Consider the following 22,109-nt stretch of genomic DNA (forward strand, 5'->3'; position numbering starts at 1 on the left):
ATACACAGCCTTCGTAATGAACTCAACACTTACTAATAAAGTCTTTATTGCCGAGCCACGTATGAACTGATACCAGAGTCGGCCCTGTACGACCGCATGCTCGTAAACTAATGAAAATGAGCTTTTTCTCACAATCGTTTTTTCGCGAGGGAGGGAAGGCAGACGCAATTAAGTGATTTAATAACACGAACGTCTCGATGCGACAAATCATCAACCGAGAAACAACTTAAAACATTTTTTATTAATCAAGACCTTAGAGGCAAAAACCCATTTATTGTGACCTTTAAAAAGCAATGAGTGAGAAAAATGCAGTGAGAGACAGATAACCACCCGGCAAGCTCAAGACCATCTCACATCCTGCAATCGTCCCACCCGTGCGTTGGTCCCTATGTGTAAGAGTTTGGGGTCTACAGAGGTCTTTGCATGGGGAGAGCCTGTCAAAGGGCCCTGTGTTTTAATTGAGAGGCTGAAAAAGAAGATGGCTTCATGAGGTGTGAACCTCTCTACTGTCTCTATCCCGCTAATGCTCTCCGCTCACATCTAGAAGTCAAGGCTGGAAAGGATAACAAATCGACTCTTCAGTTCCACACTTCTGAACTGCTGCTTCTTCATTCAACTGCGGTGAAACCAAAGCACCGCTCCCCTTTAATGTCGACCCCCACAATCTTGCCATGGAGGAGAATTATAGAAGGTGGCTGCATTTTAAGATGGCATTTAAAAAAAACATCCGGACCAACCGCAGGTAAAGAGGTTCACAGCGTGGCAGATTACAGAACTTAAGTACTTCAACACACTGCTCATTTCTGGAGTGCTCTTTGATTCCCATAATGGAACCTATTATATTTCAAATGGCAGTAACGGCTAGAAGACATTTACCCTTCACCCCGACTTTTTGTTTCAAGGGTCAGATGTGTCTACATTTAGAAGATAGTTCAACCAAATACATAATGATTTTAAAATGTCTAGAGCGTAACAACCTAAAGAGCTTTACTTGAATGTCCAATCTATGACTCTAAAATACTCAATATAAATATACACAATTAGTTGATTTCTAATGAAATTTTACCAATATTTCATATGGTAAAGTATAGCACTAACAATGCCAAGGTCATGGGTTATACACACACACTTAATATAGGCTAAATGTATGTGTGTACATTAGCTCATAACCGTTATGACACTTCCATTAAACAGTGACTAAAAAAAAAGGTTTATGCAAATGATAGGATCCAAACCATATAATAAAAGGTTGCATGAAAAAAAAAAAACTGATTGGAATTGGCCGTTTGTGGTGTTAAAGTAGCCTTTGAACCAAAAAAAGAAAAGTAAAGGAGGAGAGTGTTCCCGTTTCCTGTTCTGTCATCGCTTTTATACAGTTAAGTTGGAGAGAGGATATAAAATTATGACGTTAGCAAAAAAAAAAAAAAAATCCAAAGAGGACAACAAAAACCCCGTAGTGAGGGTGAGATAAGACAGCAGGTCCTACTAAAACCAAGCACAGCATGTGTGTGTCAGAGAGAGAGAGAGAGAGAGAGAGAGAGAGAGAGAGAGAGAGAGAGAGAGAGAGAGAGAGAGAGAGAGAGAGAGAGAGAGAGAGAGAGAGAGAGAGAGAGGTATGTGGCCCGGTGTGTGTGTGTGTGTGTCTGTGATTAAACAGGATTGTGTCTGGTCTCTGCGAGTCCCCGGGGAGCGGCCGGTCTCACGGCAGGCTGTCACTGAACACATTCTAAAGGCAAAGACTTGTTTAATCCCTGTGGCCCTGGTGCACCTCCCACTGTCTAAAGCTCTTTTCTCTGTCTCCACTCGCCTTCCTTCCATCGCTTTTGTTCTGAACTGCACAGCTCTCATTCTGTAGCAGCGGGTTACCGATCTGCAGCTTTTCTTCAACGCCTTTGACTTATTATAGCCCTATTTACAGGAGATACACAGCACACACAAAGGAGGTCTGCTGCCAGAACATAATTCTTTATCAGTCGATTTTATGAGCGAGACATTAAGCACTTTTACATGTATTTGAAACAAAGGGATGCTGAGAGTACACTGGAAGCTTTTTTATCTCATTTCATCAACAATTTTTTAAACAGATGAAAGAAATATCTGTGAACATTAATAACCATATTTTAGCAAACACATACTGACATTTCTAAGTATCTTCACATTATCATATTTTTTTTGCACATTTACCATGGTAATACTATGTTGTTGTTGTTTTTTTACATGGTATCGTGATAACACCATGTTTTTTTGTACATTTACTATAGTAAAACTATGTTTTTGTACCTTTACTATTGTAATGCCATGTTTTTGGATATTGTATCGTAGTTACACCATATGTTTTTGTACATTTACCACAGTAAAACCATGTTTTTGCATATTGTATATGTAGCAATACCATTTATCGTAGTAATACTATGTTGTTTTTGGAACATTTACTTTGGTAACATCATGTTTTTGCACATGTTACCGCAGAAATGTTTTTGTACATTTGGACATTTACCATGGTAATAATATTTTTTGGAAATTTACAATGGTAATACTGTGTTTTTGGACATAGCATCATGGTGATGTGTGACATAACACTAGCACAATCAACAGTAATCTTAATATTTTGATAACAAAAACCTAGAGAAAAAAAAACAAGTAAAAATATGAACAAATATGACAATTATTGTCATACAGTCAGAGTATTCCACTGAGCTATAAAAATTAATGTTGATAGCTCAAATAAAACTGGTCTTGGAAGAATTTGAGATTATATTGATATCTCTGAGGGGTTCCATCATTATATCACCGCCAAGATGGTTACAAAACGTACCATGTTAACATCATAATTGTTATTTAGCATCTAAGCATCTCCAGACTAAGATTTGTGTGCATATACAGTAAACAGCATCTGCATTTGTCATTCTATCATTATGCGCTCTGCTTGAACCTTTTCATTTTAATCCTGAGCAATAATTCCATGTTACTAATTCCGCCATGTAGTCAGACCACCACCATTTTTCACATTTTACTTTCTCTTCAGCAAACATCAATTAACCCCCATTTTCCATGCCGCGAGAGTCTGGCTAGCAGAACTGTCCATTTAAAGATAAATCGAAAAGCAGATGCATTTATTAACCTAATTGGGTTTCCAAGAAGACACATAATGCCGTTGATTGCACTGTAATTCAATGAGAAATAGAAATTAAATGTTTGGGAGAACGTGAAAGCACTCACTAATTTCCAAAAAATAATACAAAACAATCACCGTAGGCTAAGTCAACGGCGCGGATCAACTGAGGCTTTTAGGAAAGGGATCAGGAGCAGCCGCTGACGTGTGCATGGAAGGAAGGTATATAGGATTTAAAACAGCGGCTGACTTTCACCACTGGTGCTATCGGGACACTTCTGCATCTTCAAACCACATCTGCTTAGCTTTTATCTGTAATTAACAAAGCCAGGGAGCCGATAAGCACGGTTAGAGTATTTAAAGAATCTGTGGTAAAGATTTGTATTTATTTATTTATGTAATAAATCATGTCAGGAAATGTTTCAGAGAGAACTGGGGTGATACTTGAGCGATGAACACTGTGGAATAAATGAATGAATAAACCATAGGACGGACTTCTCTTCCCTACTTTCAAAGCCAGTCTGGTTTTGTACAAAAATGTGTTATGGGTCTAGAGAAATGAATAATTCCACAAATACTGCGGTAAATCATAAAAAAAAAAAAAAAAAGTAAGAACTAAAATTATATTAGAAATAGAATTATTAGGTTTAAATTAAAATATGTAATTATATAAAAAGGTAACACTGTTTTACAGTGTACTTGTTACAAATTTAACATGCGCTTATAGTAATAACAGTAAATTATGCACAAGAAACTAACCCTAAACCAAACCTGGAAGCACTTTATTTTACTGTATATGCACTTACAGTGTACTTACCTACGAAAGTACAGGTTAATGTAAGGAAATTACATGGGTTAAGGTTAGGTTCAAGGTTAGTATGTAGTTATTACCCAGTTATTGTAATAACTACTGTATAACAAGTACATAGTATGTACATGGGGAACAGAACTGTAAAATAAAGAGCTACCCTTTATTTTACAGTCCTGTTTCCGGTGTACATGTGCTGTCTAGGTATGCAGCTGACTAGATTTCAGATGGCAATTGATGCAAAAATTGGGGAAACAAACTATTACTCAATTTTTTAGCACCATCCATTGCTTCAATGCAGCTGGAATGCTGGGGGAATGTACGAATACGACTGAAGTGGGTATAGGGAGAATTCTGTTGACTCTCACCTTTGATGAGGAGGTGTCACATTCCTGACAGATCCATCCGTAGCCGGTTTGTTTGGGCGACTTCTTCAGGGGAGGGTCGAGACAGCCGAAGTGGTAACAGAGCTGACACTCATCACACCTATGAGGAAAACAGCCAGCACATTAGCAGCGAGAATACATTAAAATGCAGCTGCGGTACCACACACACACACACACACACAGTCTGCTTATACCCTGCCAAGAGGGCAGTATGGCCCTAACCAGGCAGGTATGATAGATGGTGACAGAGCCATTTGCTGTCAGGTAACAGATGCTTAATAGATTCAAAACACATTGGCACACAACCTCTCACACGGCCTTGTACAGCCATCATAAAACACGCTGCTCGATTGGTCCTGCTGAAATGAGTTTCAGCTCATCGTGTCGATAAATCTCTATGGGATTTTTATTCCAGAGTCAAGGTGTCAAGAAAGACACTGAGATTCTGTCCTTAGTTATAGGTCTGCACAACCACCAGCTATCCGATTTTACATAAACCGTAAAAGACCTCCATCTTGGGTCGATTATTCTGCTATTCTGTAGCAGCTGCAAGTGCTGAATATTGTTACTGAAAACAAAATGCAACATCATCAGAAGCATTCAGGGACATTTCACATTAGTGTCAACATATACATTTATATAATATACAGCAATTAATAAATCAAATTAACTGCAAATAATCATATATAATCAGTATTTTTAGGTATCTTAAAATAAGTAAGATTCACAATATGGTCAGTGATATATATATATTTTTTAAGAAATTAATACTTTTATTCAGCAAGGACACATTCAATTGATCAAAAGTGACAGTTAAAGACATTTACAATCTTACAAAAAATTCTATTTAAAATTCATGATGTTGTTTTGAACTTTTCATTCATCAACAAATTTTTCCACAAAAATGATTAAGCAGCACAACTGTTTTCAACATTGATAATAAGAAATGTTTCTTGAGCAGCAAATCAGCATATTAGAATGATTTCTGATGGATCATGTGACACTGAAGACTGGAGTAATGATTCTGAAAATGATGCTCAGCTTTGCATAACAGGAATAAATTACACTTTAAAATATAATAAAATAGAAAAAAAAGCTATTTTGAATCGTAATAATATTTTACAACATTACTATTCCTACTGTACCTTTGATCAAATAGATGCAGACTTGGTGAGCATAAGAAACTACTTTCAAAAACATAAATATAATACAAATAATTAACATTTGTTAACACAAATACTTAAAATAATAATTCACAATGTTAATATCTACAATGTGAAATGATAAAAAAAAAAAAAAAAACATTACCTAAAAGCATTGTTCACTGCTGGTTCATGGTATTTAATCTATTTAAGTAACTAATATTAACAAAATGAACCTTACTGTAAAGTGTTACATAAATCCTTATGAGATTTAAATTTGACTCAGTGGGCATAAATAAATGGATCATTTTTTTTATTACTTTTTATAATTAATTGCATTAAATTAACAATGACAGCTGTAAAAAAAACATTAAATATATCTATATTCATTAGACCATTGTAAGAAAAAGTGCATGAAGTTCAGTTCTCATTTAACATTCATAAGGTGCATCTGCTGAAGCCCCACATGCCCTTCACCCTGCAGTCCATGCTCTCCTCTCCTTCCTGTCCATAATTAACTAATTATGTTGTAATCAATATAGTAGACTCTGATTTGGCAATGTAAATCAGATAAAGCCGATAAGAGCCGGGGAGGTCAATAGGCCCAATCCCCATCCTCGTCTCCATTACGGGATGAGGGGCACGGCGGTCTTATCAGCGAGCCCGCAGGATGAGGCGATAGAAAAAGACAGGGACAGACGCCATATTTTGTCTGCTAGGTGAACGAGCGGGAACACTGCGAGACTTTAGCAGAGGCAGGGTTGTTCTTGGTGTCACCGAACCCGATGCTGTGTGATGTGGAAGCCCTTTTCAAACTCAGGCCCATCACAGACTTCAAATGCTAATTAAAGGCCTGGACGGTGATGCGGCTCAGTGCTAATGAGCAGAGAGACTCACGCCGAAGACACATGTACACCTTCTGTCAACACCCAACGGCTCGAACACAGCATATAATGGCTAACCTGATCACATTAATGTAGATTTCTGGTCATTAGTACTGTGTATCATTGAAAGAGTGCAAAAAGGTCAAACGCACAACTGATTTCTGCTTTATTAGCCACATTTATTAAAGAAATATGATGACAGAAACACCAAAAACCAGCACACATTGATGTTCAACGTGTTTGCACACCATTAAGAGTTTGATTGAAGATCAAAAAGCTTACAATGATGCCTGCTGCTCATATCCACGGAGTCAAACAGCACATTTCACACTGCTTCTCATCAAGCAACCAAATAAACTTCTCGAGTCCTAAGGGAGCACTTCAAGGTGCCTTTGCAAAAGGGAATGAGCCGACTCTCACCTGTGGTTACCATGCCAACCCACTATTTCCCCTGACAGAGTAACAGGGCAGTCAAAGACAAACGCATTTAGGGTATTTATATAGACCATGTTCACACAGCAGCAGAATACAGTTGTCAAGTCCTTAATTCCTTAATACGGTTACGTTAACGCACAGTTTAGCAATTTACGAGAATGACAACCGCATTCTATAAACGAATTCACACCCGTAAATTTTCAGGACTCAACCGTATTTTCTGAAAACCTGCACTGGGTGATCGGAACCGGACTGGACCACTTGTTGTCCGTCACATCATACAGTGCAAGAGATCCGCTCTGCGCTGCACAAATGAGTGTCTACTGTGTGTCGGTTAATGAAGATTTGTAGAATGAACCTTCAGCTTGACTGAACTCTCGTCATTTCAAAAATGATAAGACTTCCAGTTTTACAGATATCGCCATCTTTGATATTACTTTGGTCACTGTTGTTATTGTTACTGGTAAGTATGGGGCCCTAAAGTATGGAAGCTTGTTTCCGCCACAGAATAAAACATTTTAAAAGATAATTGAGACTTTTTATCTCACAATTGCGAGTTTACATCTCGCAATTCTGACTATTTCTCAGAATTGCGAGATATAAAGTCAGAATTGCGTGAAATAAAGTCGCAGTTGCGTGTTGTAAAGTCAGAATTGCGAGATATAAAGTCAGAATTCTGACTTTTTTTCCTCCCAATTGCGACTTTATATCACGCAATTCTGACTTTATAACACGCAATTGCGAGTTTATATCTCGCAATTCTGAGATCTTTTCTCAGAATTGTGAGATATAAACTCACAATTGTGAGATATAAAGTCCAAGACGGACTTTTTTTTTTTTTACCACAGAATAGTTTATATCTCACAATTCTGACTTTATAACACGCAATTGCGACTTTATATCGTGCAATTCTGACTTTATATCTCCCAATTCTGACTTTATTTCTCAGAATTCCGACTTTATATCTCGCAATTGCGACTTTATTTCTCAGAATTGCGACTTTATATCCCGCAATTGCGACTTTATATCTCAGAATTGCGACTTTATATCTCACAATTCTGACTTCATATCTCGCAATTGTGAGAAAAAAAGTCAGAATTGTGAGATAAAAAGTCGCAATTATTATTATTTATTTATTACTCAGTGGCGGAAACAAGCTTCCATACTAAAGAGACAAGGTGGTGCAAAAAAATATAAAGTAAAAAAAAAAAATTGTTAGTTAATGCTTTTGCATTCCTCTAAGATACTTTTTTTGTGTTCACTCGCAAAACTTTTGAGTTTGCAAAGAAAGCAATATTTAAATGTATTTTTTACTCCCATCCCATTTTTTTTTTTTCCCACCACCATGTCCCTTTACGGGCACCGTATAAGAGAATGCGGCCTTGACTCCCGTTGCACATTCATACACACAGTATTTGAGACTATATTAATATTTATATATTTATTTGATTAAAAAAATTGAGTACATTCCCATAGTTCAGTACTGTTTTCACTCAGTATACAATTTAAAAACTATCAGTTGATTGATCAGTGGTTATCAGCCAGTGCGGTCCAACCTAGTTATTGTTATCTGTAAAATCCACTATCGGTCGACCTCTAATACAGACAGTAATCCAGATGCTACTGTATGTTGCTGTGTGAATGGGACAATTTTGAGACTCACACCTGTAAGTACATGCGGTTGTCATTCCCAAGAACTGACAGTGTGAACATAGCATTAGATTAAATGGAAAAACGTACTATGTCATCTTAAAATGGGACATTTATTGGAAAACAGGATTTTTTCTTGCTCTTTCAAAGAGTTTGTTTTCAATAATAATAATAATAATAATAATAAAAATAATAACAATAAATGTTTCTTGAACATCAAATCAGCATATTGGAATGATTTCTGATCATGTGACTTCAGCTGTCCTTCACAAAAATAAATTACATTTTAAAATATATTTTTTACATTTTTTAACAAGACTGCTGTTTTTAGTGTATTTTGGTCAAATAAATGCAGTCTTGGTGAGCATAAGATCCTTTTTTCAGCTATTTGATGTTGATATATTTTACCAAATTTATGGAGCTCGCACTTAAACAAGATTTTAAATGACAAGCATGAGCGTAAATAACATATATATATATATATATATATGAAGAGTTCAGATGCAAAAGCCTCTAAGTGCCATCTGAAATTTTCTTCTAGAATAATCATTTTTATCAAGCTCGTATATTTAAGTTCAGTAATTTCACTTAAATGACAATTAATAGGTAATCTTCATTGCCATTTAAGTAAAATTATTGAATTTAAATATAAAAATTATCATTCTAGAAGAAAACTTCAGATGGCACTTAGAGGCTTTTGCATCTGAACTCTTCATATATAACAGCCCAATTTCACATATTAACATTCAGCTACTTACATTTACATTATAACTTGGCCTATCCCGATGAAAGTGACAATATCAAAAACACTGTATTTAATTTAAATGGTCAGTATACGATGGAAATGTGTAAAACATGTAAAATATGGCCTCTTTAACTGCCAGCTATATGGAAATAGTCATGTTTGATTAAAGTGAATCATATTGACAGTATAATTCTTGGGTTACATGAGAAAAATATAAAATGTGTTAAGTTTCCTCAACAAACACACACCTCATCTCTCTATTCAACATCAGCCAATTCAGAAGCTCATTTAACCGGTGCATACTGTTTGTGCTTCAGCATGCACGGTTTCTTCCTGTTTCTAATCCATATATTTATTGTGACAGAGCAATGAGAAAACGGCTTGCCCTCGGCGACAGACTGTCAACTCGAAGCTGCCTCCATTACATGATCCTCCTCTGAAGAGAGAGAGAGAGAGAGTGGGGAAAGGGAGAAAAAAAACTTCTGCTACAGAAAGATTCACAGAATTTTGCTCTCATCCCATTATACCTTGCAATGACCTCTTTAGTGGAACAGTTAACAGGAGCGAATGCCCTTCTGTTTTATTATTTTGTACATACAAGAGCTGTTAAATGAGCCAAACAGCTAACAACTGATCTCGCATGAAACTGTATGAAACATTTGGGTTTTGAGAACTATGTGTAGTGTAATCAGCTATAGTATATTTACATTTACATTTACATTTATTCATTTAGCTGACGCTTTTATCCAAAGTGACTTACAATTGCTATATATGTCAGAGGTCGCACGCCTCTGGAGCAACTAGGGGTTAAGTGTCTTGCTCAGGGACACATTGGTGTCTCACAGTGGATTCGAACCCGGGTCTCTCACACCAAAGGCATGTGTCTTATCCATTGCGCCACACCACCACCACCAGTATATAATATCTAATAATCTAATCTATATTTTAGTTTTAAATTATTAGTATGTTTTCCCATTAAATGAATGTTCTAGGTTCAAAATATGCATGTGGCATAATGTTGATTAGCACATTAAGAAATTTTGACTGAACCTTAAATAATAAATAAATAAAGCAAAAATGATGTGTGCAATGAAGTAAATGGGGCCAATTTTTTGGATGATTTTTAAGCAGAAATGTGAAGCTTATAATTTTATAAAAGCATTTTAATGATTCTGCTTAAACGTGTATTATTGCTGTAATACACTGGTCCATTGTCGTCACAACAAAATTAAAAAGTTACTATAATCACAAAAAAAGGGTAGTACATAAATTCTCACTAAAATCATTTTCTCATGAAAATTGTTTGCATTGTGTGGCTAGAGTATTGAAACAGAGAGTTTTGCGACATTACAGAGTTTACGCTTTTATGTTGTCATGGCAAGTTGTACAACACCGAAAATGATAGTGATTTATTTTTCATCACTAAAATCATGTAAACACACATACTGTTTACATCTTGTGGGACTACTATTGAAACAGTGTGTATTTTAATGTTTACAGGCCCCATTCAATGTAAAGGCCTGTTCACGCCAAGGACGATAACTATAATGATAACGAAAAAGCTATAGTTCTAAAAATATTTCTGATTTTAAAAGAATATCATAGTTCACACATCAATATAGTTGGAATCACTTTCAGAATATTTTTTTCCAGCTTAAGAAAGATAAAAACATTGACAGCCAATCAGAATCCATCCTGCTTTGAAGAACTCGAGCATTTAAAGCGGCAGACGAAAAACGATATTGTCTGCTGGTGTGGACGCTAATATACGTAGTTATCATTATAGTTATATTTACAGTTATCATTATTGATGTGAACTCACCTTAACCCAGATTTTTGCTTTTTTCAAGAAAAGAGGAGAAAATTATTTTGGTGCTAATCAACCTTACGCCACAAATGCTGCCAATTAAGCTTAACTTGTATTGAAATCAGAATAATCCTTAAAGGAACTCATTAAAGCAACACAAGTAACAATTATCTTGAAAGTCCAATTTACTGCAATACTATCGAGGTGAAAAAACAAACGTGACAGACAACGAAATCAAAGAGCAAGACGACAACTACAATTATGAACGTAAACTCAAGTGCACATTCTCTTGTCTGAGCAGATGTGAGGATGGGTTACGAGAACAAACTCGCACAGCGGCAAGCTCAAACACAACCACACACACACACACACACACGGAGGGGCTGAGCAGGCATATCTACACAGGAAAGGGGAATTTAAATCACCTCCAGGCTTCCTCATGAAAAGAAGAAAAATGACCAGGAGTGTGTGTGTGCTGCGCTAATGAGCACACGGCTATTGTTGCACACAGTTGCCGATTGATTTCATATGAATCCCTCGCTCCGGCAAATAAAGAAAGAGTGAGAGACTCCTCTCGCTTCCAGCGGGGGGAAAGTTTAGGACCTACGGCAGCCACGGGAGGCTTGCGTTTTATTAGTGGAGCGTGCCCCGATTCGCCATCTACTTCTTTAATTACTTTGCCTTAATGAACCTTTTGTAGCATTTGTTGTGTATCACAGTTTAACATCTTTGAATTAAAACACTGCTCAGTGATGCAGACCCAAGCAGACAGAAGGGCCAATGATTATGCTTAATTGGAAATCAAATTGACAATGGCCAATCAGCTGGTGGTTCAACAGGAAGTAACCTTTCAAAATGAATATATATAAATATACTTTTAATTTCTCTTTCAAGTGGAGGTGAATGAAGAAATAAAACGGTGCATCTTCCTTCTGACTACCGAGAACAAATCTATCTTACTTACATACTACATAATGTATCACAGTTTACACAAAAATATTCAGCAGCAAGTGTTATCACCAAATAAGAAATAATTTGAAATGTTTCTTAAGCAGAAAATCTGCATATTCAAATAATTTCTGAAGGATCATGTGACACTGAAGACTGAAGTAATGATGCTGAAACTTAAGCTTTGCATCACAGGCATAAATTACATTATAAAAATATATATATCTTTGATCAAATAAATGTAGCCTTGAGCAGAAGAGACTTTTAAAAGACCCCCCAAAAAACATTGTGTTTTTATATATTGTAAGGTCATATGCAGATAAACCACACTTCAATTGTGTTTTTGTGTATTGATGAAGTTAATATAAAAGGCTAAAAGTTTTTGAAATGTTCCGTGTCTGTGTGAGGTAATTGGAGCTGCTAACACACAAGCTCTTGAAGCTCCGCCCTCTGTGCCGGGAACAGCAGCTCATTTGCATTTAAAGGGACACGCAAAAATGGCGCGTTTTTGCTCACCCTCAAAAAGTGAATTTTAACATGCTATAAAAAAATATCTTGAGCTAAAACTTCACATACACACTCAAGGGACATAAGATACTTATTTTACATTGTGAAAAGGGCATTATAGGACCCCTTTAAACTCTTCACGAAAGACATGTGCTCTGCTAATAACAGCTCGCCGTTCCACAAGCACCATGTGAGAAGTTGGTTACACTTTAAGGTGTCCTTGTTCCAGTATAATTGTATATTTAAGTACTAAGTAATAATTATTAACTTCATGTACTTACTATAGGGTTAGGGTAGGATTAGGGTTTGGTTGAGGGTTAGTTGCATGTAATTATGGTTAATTTACTGTTATTACTATGGTAAGTACATGTAACATATGTAACAAGGACACTGTAAAATAAAGTGTTACCGAGAAGTTTCTGCGGCGCGAGATGACGCATCATCCCCGTTCCTCCGCGGTTCCCGCAACACGCAGGCGCCAGCTTCTATCTGCTCCGCGCACTGCCCTTCTGGACCCCGTCACAAAGTCCTTGATGTTATCAAAGCAATTTGGGTCCGCTTTAATCATTGGGAAAATTGAGCTGCTCGTTTCTCCCCTCCCCACCGACTCTCTCCTCCGATCTCGGACGGAATCCAATCACTCATAAGAGAGTCTATTGATTGATGTAATCTTATTGGGATGTGAGGTGAGGGGAAAAACACGATTGATTGCTTTTGTCTGTGACACATGTTGCTCTCGGCTAGCGATGCGTATCCTCTTTCATCTACTGTTTAATCTCTAAGAGGAGTTCTTAGAGACCCCCTGGCACGCTCAGCCCCCCTCCCCCAGTCGTCTCGCTGGTTTCTCGGAGCAGGGTGAAAGCCCGGTGGCTCTGTTGCTTGATCTTCTTCTCATCCTTCCACTTAGAACTCTATTTCAGCCCGACGCTCCTTTTAAAGGCTGATCCGGTCAGCCGGGTTCAGGGCAGAGGCCTTCGTCTACACAGCCCAGTGATTAGAGAGATAACATATGACAACTCCGATATTTAATACCATAATGTACAATTCGAAATCTCTCCGGATAAGAGTGAAAAGGATATATATAAGTTAAATCGGCTCCTAACTGCAGTTTTTTTTTTTTTTCGGATTGTTATTACTGCAATCATCTTGCATTTTAAAGAGACACGGGCAATCACCAACATCAGAGCAATTCTTGGAACACTTAGGCTCGATTGAAAATTTCGAGAACAGATAGCAAAGGGGCACAACAGAAAAATCACGATGGAGATTACTATCAGTTCTCATTAAATGATAGTGTTGCCTTATTTGAGAGAATCAGAAAAAAATGATTGGACCTAAAGTACAGATGTTCAGCAAAAGACAAATTGACACAACTGTGTAGAATTTGAGAGGTATGCCAGCAAAGGAAGAAGGTTTTACTGTCCACCATTTGAGGGAATTTATGTTACGTTAACGATACTACCATTTAAAAGTTTGGGGTAAATGAATACTTTTATTCAGCAAGGATGTATTAAATTGATCAAAAGTGACAGTAAAGACATGTACAGTATAATGTTACAAAAGATTTCCGTCTCAAATAAATACTGTTCTTTTGAACTTTCTATTCATCAAAAAATGTATTACGCTTTTTAGAAAAATAATAAGCAGCACAACTGTTTTCAACATTGATAATACAAGGAAACGTTCCTTGAGCAGCGAATCAACATATTAGAATGATTTCTGAAGGATCATGTGACACTGAAGACTGGAGTAATGATGCTGAAAAGTCAGCTTTGCCATCACAGTTTTTATAGAATATTAATTAAACTACAAAATACAAGTTATTTTAAATTGTAAAACATTTCACAGTATAAGAGACTTCTAAAACATTAAATAACCTTACCAACCCCGATCTTTTAAGTGGTAGTGCATATTGTAAAAAGTAACGTAGAATAGTAAAGTTTTCACTTTCACTTTACAGTATGTGCACTTACGTGTACTTACCTAAGAAAGTACTGGTTAATATAAGGTAATGGGTTAAGGTTAGGTTTAGGGGTAGGTTCAGGGTTAGTACCTACTTATTACCCAGTTATTGTAATTACTATAAGTAGTACATATGTACCTGGGAAGCAGGACTGTAAAATAAAGTGCTAACATAGTAAAATAAAATAAAAACAACATAGCAACAAACTAAGTCAAAAAAAGCCAACCTCTGAGTCTCGGACATTGTGATCCTTATGGCTCGGCCATTCCATCATTATCTATGGGGTCTTTTTTTGTCAATTTTATCATATCTCTAGGAAAAAAAATTAAAATCGCAAACCAAGCTGCATGAATTCATGTATCGTTCATGTCCAGAAATGATGTTGGATGCCCATCTTAGTTATTCTGTTCAAAAGTTTGAAGAATAGTAATAATAATACTTGCCTTTGCAAATGCCACTAATTTCATACGCCACGAGGATCTAACAAAATGTCATTCGAGGACATCCAGAACTAGTAGAAAAGGCAAAGTACAAAACAAGGCAACAAACAAGAAACGTTGCACTACCCGATAAGCTACGGCTAAAATGCCCCTTTAATACCAAAATAAAGACAGGATTACTTCCTAAATGTTTGAACATTGTAATTAAAGCTTTTATGTTAAGGGATTAATCTGCATGGTAATTTTGACTGGCCCTTTTGTGGATTAACTTCCTGCGAGTGAGAGCAATTTCCGCAGTGACCCCACAAAAACGCTTGGGTGGCAGAAACGCAAATCTCTTAAACAATACCGATGTGTTTAATAGCAACTACGGATGCTTGCGCACCAAAACTCAACATGTAAACCTCAAGACGCTTGAACAGTTACATTATCTCTTCTCTGTGCAGACCAAAAGATTGCATATTATAATTTTGATAGAGCGATAAATTGGCTAATTCTTGGATTTACCAGGATCTGAAGTGTTACCGAGACTAACACTGCAAGGCTTTGTTCTTTGGTCTGCTACTCTCACCCTTATGGATGGTACAAACACAGCAAATTTATCACTCGGGTCCAGCGCAATTACTTGGGGAGCCACCATGTGACAGGGATCAATATGGCACAAGACGCTCGGCCATTGACTGCCGCCCATGACAAAGTGCCCCCATGGCTTTTTGTGAATCCCTTCTATTGAGGGAGCAGATTATCAGCCTTTGTGAGCCTCCTCCTTTTTGATTTACTGTTGAGGTGGGAATGGTATTATTAAGAGGCCTTTGTTTTACAAGGAGGAGAGGCAATGAATGGGCTTACGGCTGAAGCCGCTGCGACCGAGCGATGCACTGACAAACTAACTCCTCTTTATTATCTCATTACTACACGGCTCACTCATTCATTTAGTCTCGTACTCAAAGCCAGGCCGGCTGCCGGGGACACTAACTTTGAGCTACCTGCGGGACGCAGTGCGCTTCTCTGAGTGGACAGCAGGGGGCCATGATGTGTCAACTTTTGCACAGTAAAGCCTCAGACAGCTGACTGAGGGACAGTTTGGTGGTTTGAATGATGCCGTTTAAGGTTAAAAAGAAAAATGACGGGTTTCGGTGCAAATTAAGCTCAACAGCTCATGTGGCATAATGTTGAGTACCACACTAATTAATTTGTTTCCTTTTTCTTTAAAATAACCAAAATCCAGTTTACAATTAGGCACTTCGATTGGAAGTGAGTGGAGCCAATTTGAAAACATTAAAATACTCACTGTTTCAATAGTGCCTAGTTTATTTTTTAACATGGTTTGTGATATCAGCCACTTACAGTTATATTAGATGTAGATAAATTGTTGCTTGATATTGCAAACCGGTCTTTGTAATCATATTATTTAAATTATCGCAATAATAAACCCATTGGTTTGTAGCGCAAATAGTTTTACCATTTAATGCACTTTGGTATTCTACTTATTTACCTATAGCAGCTAATAAATTGGAAGCTTCAAGCATTCACAGATAATAGCCTCCATTGTGCAAAATAAGCTGGATGGCCACAAGACGTAAACAATATGCATGTTAATATAATTTTAGTGTGTACATTTTTCTTTCTATGTACAGTTATTTCCAATTTTACTTAGTTGCCATGATGTAATGCCAAAAACACAAACGACTGAAAAAATGTACTGAAAAATTCAACAGTTCAAGTAATACACATTTTACTTTTGTAAAATTATAAGCTTCACATTTCTGCTTTTAAATCCTCCAAAAACTGGACCCATTCACTTCCATTGTAAGCACCTCACCTAAACCTCGATTTTTTTTATTATTTTTTTTAAGAAATTGGGGGCCAAATCATTTTGTTGTGTGGTAATCAACAAAAATATGCCAAAATGTTGTTCGCTGAACTTGTATTAAATCAATATTATTCATTTAAACCATTCAAAACGGTGTTCATTCTGGATCTGGAAGGGAAGTTTGGCTGTTTTTGCCACAGTGTCCTACTGCACCTTGGCTCTGGACCGTTTCCAGACAGTCTTATTTGGCAGCAATGCAGTTCACCAGCTTCTACCATGCTTTTGCTAATTAGCTAGGCACCTCTGGGCTACGCAAGTCATCTAGCGAATGCACAAAGAGGGGGAGGCGCTCAATCCCGAAGACCAGCGGCACACATATACGCTGCAGTGAACTGGGAGGGATAAAAGACACTGTAGAAGCCATAGCGTAATAGATTTTAGCTGCTTGGCCACTCTTCCCACACTCTGCAGTCCTACCGCTTGGGTTTTCTGTTTTAATAGTGGTGGGGAGTGCAAAGGGGGGAAAAAAGGGGTGAAGTCAGCAAAAACAAAATGCCGCCATTAAATCATCTCCCTGGATCCCGTGTCAGGTCTGTAATAGGAAAGGCGCTCATCATCAGAAAGGTTACCGCTCTTCCAGAACATCCTCCTCCCCCTTTTTTCTGCACCCCGGGTTCAAACCGGAACCACTCGTCCCACCGGATTCCTCGTACCAGACCACTGGACTGAGTATGAGGGATTGGGGTGCTCAGGTTTTGGTCATGCCAAACTGATTCTATCTCTCCGGTCCACAATAAGAGGCTCAGAGCTTTGATGGGCCCGGGCCACAGAGATGTAGCTTGTTCCCGCCACCGCCACTGTTGTATAAGCACAAATGCGATTCACTTACTAGCAGACACACTGGGCTTTTTGTTATGCCGTTAACTAGATTTCCCCATGAAAGCCTCGCTTCTCTCTCCCTTCCTCTGACTCTTTGTAGAGCTGGGCTTTGGCACGGGGAAGAGAGAAGGCTGGTGGAAATGAGGGAGAGAGACAGGAAGAGTGCGTAAGTGTGAGCTGATGAGATGTGCTAAACGGGAAAACAGGGATGGAGTGAAGGGAAAACATTTTGAGAAAACAGCAGGAGAGAGAATATTATACTAACTGAGATGCGTTACTGCCACCGCATGTCTGCTGTGACAAAATGCCACAAATTGGCTTCAAAATTAGTGGTTTTTGAAGGCTGATACAATATGTCAGATGGCTGGTATAAAGCAGATCTATGCATCACACAATTTAAAATAAATAACATGTACAACATTGTAAAATGTTGCGTTTTTTTTTGTTTTTTTTTCTGCTCTAACTTGTTTCCTAATCTAGCTTTCTTATAAACATGGCATTGCATTCTATGGACATTATAAGTTGGCATACAAGGCAAATGGCAATTGTCTTGTTTTCTCCCTATATATATATATATATATATATATATATATAGGGATATAAGAGAAACAAGAGAAACTGTGGGAATGGACTTAATTTTATTCAACAAGAATTGATTGGATTGTTGTTGGAGGGGAAGGATTATTGCCCAGCCCTCATGCCAGTGAATATGTAATTAAAAAAGAGATGTTGCAAAGGGAAGGGGAAAATTAATGATTTCACGGTGACTTTAAACATTATTTTCCTTTCAAATTGCTGGGTACTGGGCCAGAGTTGATGCCAATGGTGGCTGGCAGAACCTGCGCAATCCATTAGCTGGACTTACTGAGACTCATTGATCATGATATGAAAAAGTCAAAAGTTTATTAAGGCTTGCATGACGCAATGCCACTGTCCTAAGACCACACTCACGAGAAATGGCGCATGGCAACAAAAACACTGCATATACAAACAGGACGCAAACACTCAAGAATGCAATAGTGTAATCTCATTTCAAGTCACATTGACACATTACCCATGGAGAATACCTAAGGAATAAATTACTGTGAGATATATACATTACATAATACAAAAACGTCAAGCACAAAAAATTCAAGTACTAATAAACATTTCAATTTCAAAACATTTAGAACAAAAATTGCAGCACGGCTTATGCCAAAAAAAAAAAAAAAAGAGCTCACTACTTGACAACACATGACTTAACAGGCGACCTGTAATCTAAAAGGCTCCATCTTGCAGCATTATCTGAGCAAAGCAGATGCAGTATGTGCCTCGACAAACACTTGCACACACAGTATGCTGTGAGCTAGGTAAGACAGCTGCAGTGGAGAGAGATAAAGCTCTGGCTGAAAATACAGTGGGGTCAGAGGTTAAAGGGCAGCTGAAGTCATCCAGAGACGGAAAGATATGTAAATCCCACACAAGGAAGTGTCGTGTCTGGTCCAGTGCGAGTAAGCAGTTTGAGAGGCTTTTCCCAATGGCACGAGGGAAGATGCCACAGTAAACTGTCAGAGTGGGAACTTTGGGACTCGGATTTCAGCTGCCAGGCCTGCCGTGGAATTAGGTAGCTAGACTTTCATTAGTGCAATGGAATAGTACCGATAGTACACTGGAATACGAGGGAAGGGAGGGTCTGGGATAGAAACGTTTTTTCAGCATGTTAGGATTTCTTTTTGCCATTGCAAAACATAAACAGGATGACTTTCAGCCAAGCAGATGCAAGCCAAAATACCAACACAGACTACATTCACAACTAATTACTGTAACTTTAGAATTTTTGCGTTCTACGACTCATTATTATTGGGTGAATATCCCATCAAGAGTATTTGCAGGTCATATTTTACCCCAAATTCAAAAGAAAACTGGCAAACTTAAGCAAAACAATGAAACCAATTTATATATTTTTTTATACTGTGACTATTTTTCATAAGAATTTGGCACATTATTCCTTTCAACTGTCATCAATGTAATGAGTTAAATTTTAAAGAATTTTAAAGAAATTTTAAAAACAATGAACTGTAATAAAGTAAAAACTATTGCATCACATACTACAGTAATGAATTATCAAAAGAGAATTACAAAAATAATAAATAATAATAAAAATGTAAGTAAAAAGAATAAAAAATGTCCAGAAGCATTACGATGATGAAAAGCGGGCTGGAAAAGGTGCTGAATTTTAATAAAATGGTCCTAAACCTTCTTCACATCAAATAATTTCCTTCTTTTGTGGTGAAATACGTCCGGATATGTTTTTGTAACTTTAACCCTATCTCTGATTTGATACTAAGGAAAACTAGGCTACACGTTTAAGTACGGATATTACCATATTGAGTAATATTACGCTACCACACCTAGTAAAATATTCCAATACTTTTTTAAAAACAACTAATCACTTTGTCTAATCACTTTGAACCATAAAATTCATACAGCACAGGCAAAATAGCACAGAGTAATGAAACAAAAGCATTAAGAGCATTCACAATAAAAAGCAAGACAGAAGACACAATTAGCTTTCATTTGAAGCACATTTGACTCGTCAACACAGCTGATTGGGTCTTGTGATCAGCGGTAAGCTCGGATAGAGCGAGGTGTGCGTTGCTGTAGAGCCAATGCGAAAGCAAGCGAGAAAAAGAAAGTCCAGGAGGCCTGAAGAAGGCCAGACGACAGCAAATCGCTTGCAAAGATGGTGAAAAGGCCCAGAATCTGGCTTAATCCACAGAGCAAAAGGCCCAAAACCAGTGTCACTGTTCATGTATTCCACAAAGAATGGCCCTATGGGTGAGTATGTGCCTCCAAACTGGCTAACTGAGTATTCTGTCCATATAAAGTCCATATAAAGTCCTTTTATAGTGCAAACTCAACCATTTTTATGTTAGTCCACATACGATAGTCTTTTCGTTCTTTCAGAAAATTTTCGCCAGACCGTCGTTTAACCATGATAACGTCCATGGCACTGTCCATTTTGGGCAGAAGGGACGGTCATCCGCGACTCCTCCCCGACCACAACGCCGCTCTTCAAACGAGTTAATTTGCCTCTCTCTCTCCCTGTCTCTCTCTCATCTGTCCTTTTCTAGGGGAGGAGGTGGTGCCCGGCTCTCACAACCTGTTCAATGCAAAGATAGAAAGAGTCAGGGCAACACACCTCACACCACAGCCGAGGCCTAGCAGCAGCTAATTCGAACTAGCTGCTTTGCACGACAATACAAAATAGTAGTGGGCGATATGACCAGAATCTTATTTCACGATCTGAGAAATTTTATTTCACGATCGGATCACGATATGCATCATGTCATATTATTTTAGTTATTAAAAATAAGAACAAAGCAGCAAAATTTCAAACAATAGGACAAATACAATAGAAAAAAAAAAAAAATTATTCAGGTACAGTTGGTTTATTTAACATGTTGTAATAAAACACTACTATAGAAATTTATATAATCAAATGTAAAAAAAAACCACTGCATATCCTTCGCTGTATGAATAAAATCTAAATTGATTATTATTAAAGCTACTAAAGTTATTCAGTGAAGAGCAGCGAGTGATTTTCTCTTTGTCTTTTGTTGTTTGATTAACGATATTGGGCTGCTGTCACTTTAAGACAATGTACGGTTCCAATATACTGACGCACATCCGGTTTTCACCCAACTGTTTTCGTTTAGATTACATACAAACTGACTGTTTTTATGTGAATACACCACACAGTGGGGATTTTGACTTAATTGTGTGTATTTCTGCACTCATGTGCAATAAGCCACGCAATAAAGCTGAATACGGGATGTCATGACGGCTTTCCGTGGACGCTTTTTAATTTCTAATTCATGCATGTTTCATTATCACTCTAAAGTGTCAATAACTTTAAGTAGTACTGTGCTATTCGGATACATTTACATACGGCAATATAAAAGATATAGCAAAATAGCAAAAACAATTGACGCTTTATATCGTAGCCATGATTATTATACCGGCCAGCTCTAGTACAAAACATTGCATATCCCCTAATCTGCATTGTAGAAGCATTTGAAGCACTTCTAACCTGACAGGCCACTGTCCAATTACCCCAAAACATCTTTATGTCAAATCGTGATGGGACGAAAGTGGCGACTGTTTGTCACTTCTATTATGTGAGCTTCAATTAAAAGTTTCTTAGTCATGCTTGCATATATTTTAGCAAAGGCATAACAATGTTACGGCTTTGAAAAGCATGACGAGGAGGTGTTAAAAGAAGAAAAAAAAAGTATAATTGATCTGGATCTGACTGTTACGTTAAAATAATCCTGTTTGAAGGAACCGCAACCTCATACCAGGGGCCAAGTGGTGACAGTAAATCAGACAGCTCATTACTGCCAAACCAAGTGAGCAAATACATGTGGCAGCCAAATAGAGAGGGCCCCGTGGAGCCGGCGCTACCTCCCACTCACACATGCATGGCAGAGTCCTTATAATGAAGCCTGAACTTTAATCACGAGGCGAATATAACCCCCACCTCTTCCCCGCCAGATCAAACATGCTCTCGCGCGAGCAGATGCTTCAGAGACGCGCAGCGCACAAGCT

The 22,109-nt window shown here is 37.7% G+C and overlaps 1 protein-coding gene across 3 annotated transcripts in view; it reads right to left on the reverse strand.

Moving 5' to 3' along the window:
• phf14 (PHD finger protein 14) overlaps positions 1-22,109 on the reverse strand; it is an 82,010-nt gene that overhangs the window by 12,455 nt on the left and 47,446 nt on the right. For 2 of the 3 annotated variants that reach the window (XM_079879473.1, XM_079879472.1), the window contains exon 17: positions 4,289-4,406. In XM_079879473.1, the coding sequence (XP_079735599.1) occupies positions 4,289-4,406 (118 nt within the window). Of the gene's footprint in view, positions 1-4,288; positions 4,407-18,398; positions 20,662-22,109 lie in introns of those variants that run through there. The other variant, XM_079879474.1, reaches the window with a different exon arrangement.

The sequence above is a fragment of the Squalius cephalus genome (assembly GCF_949319135.1).
Source record: "Squalius cephalus genome assembly, chromosome: 8".
Taxonomy (NCBI): Eukaryota; Metazoa; Chordata; class Actinopteri; order Cypriniformes; family Leuciscidae; genus Squalius; species Squalius cephalus.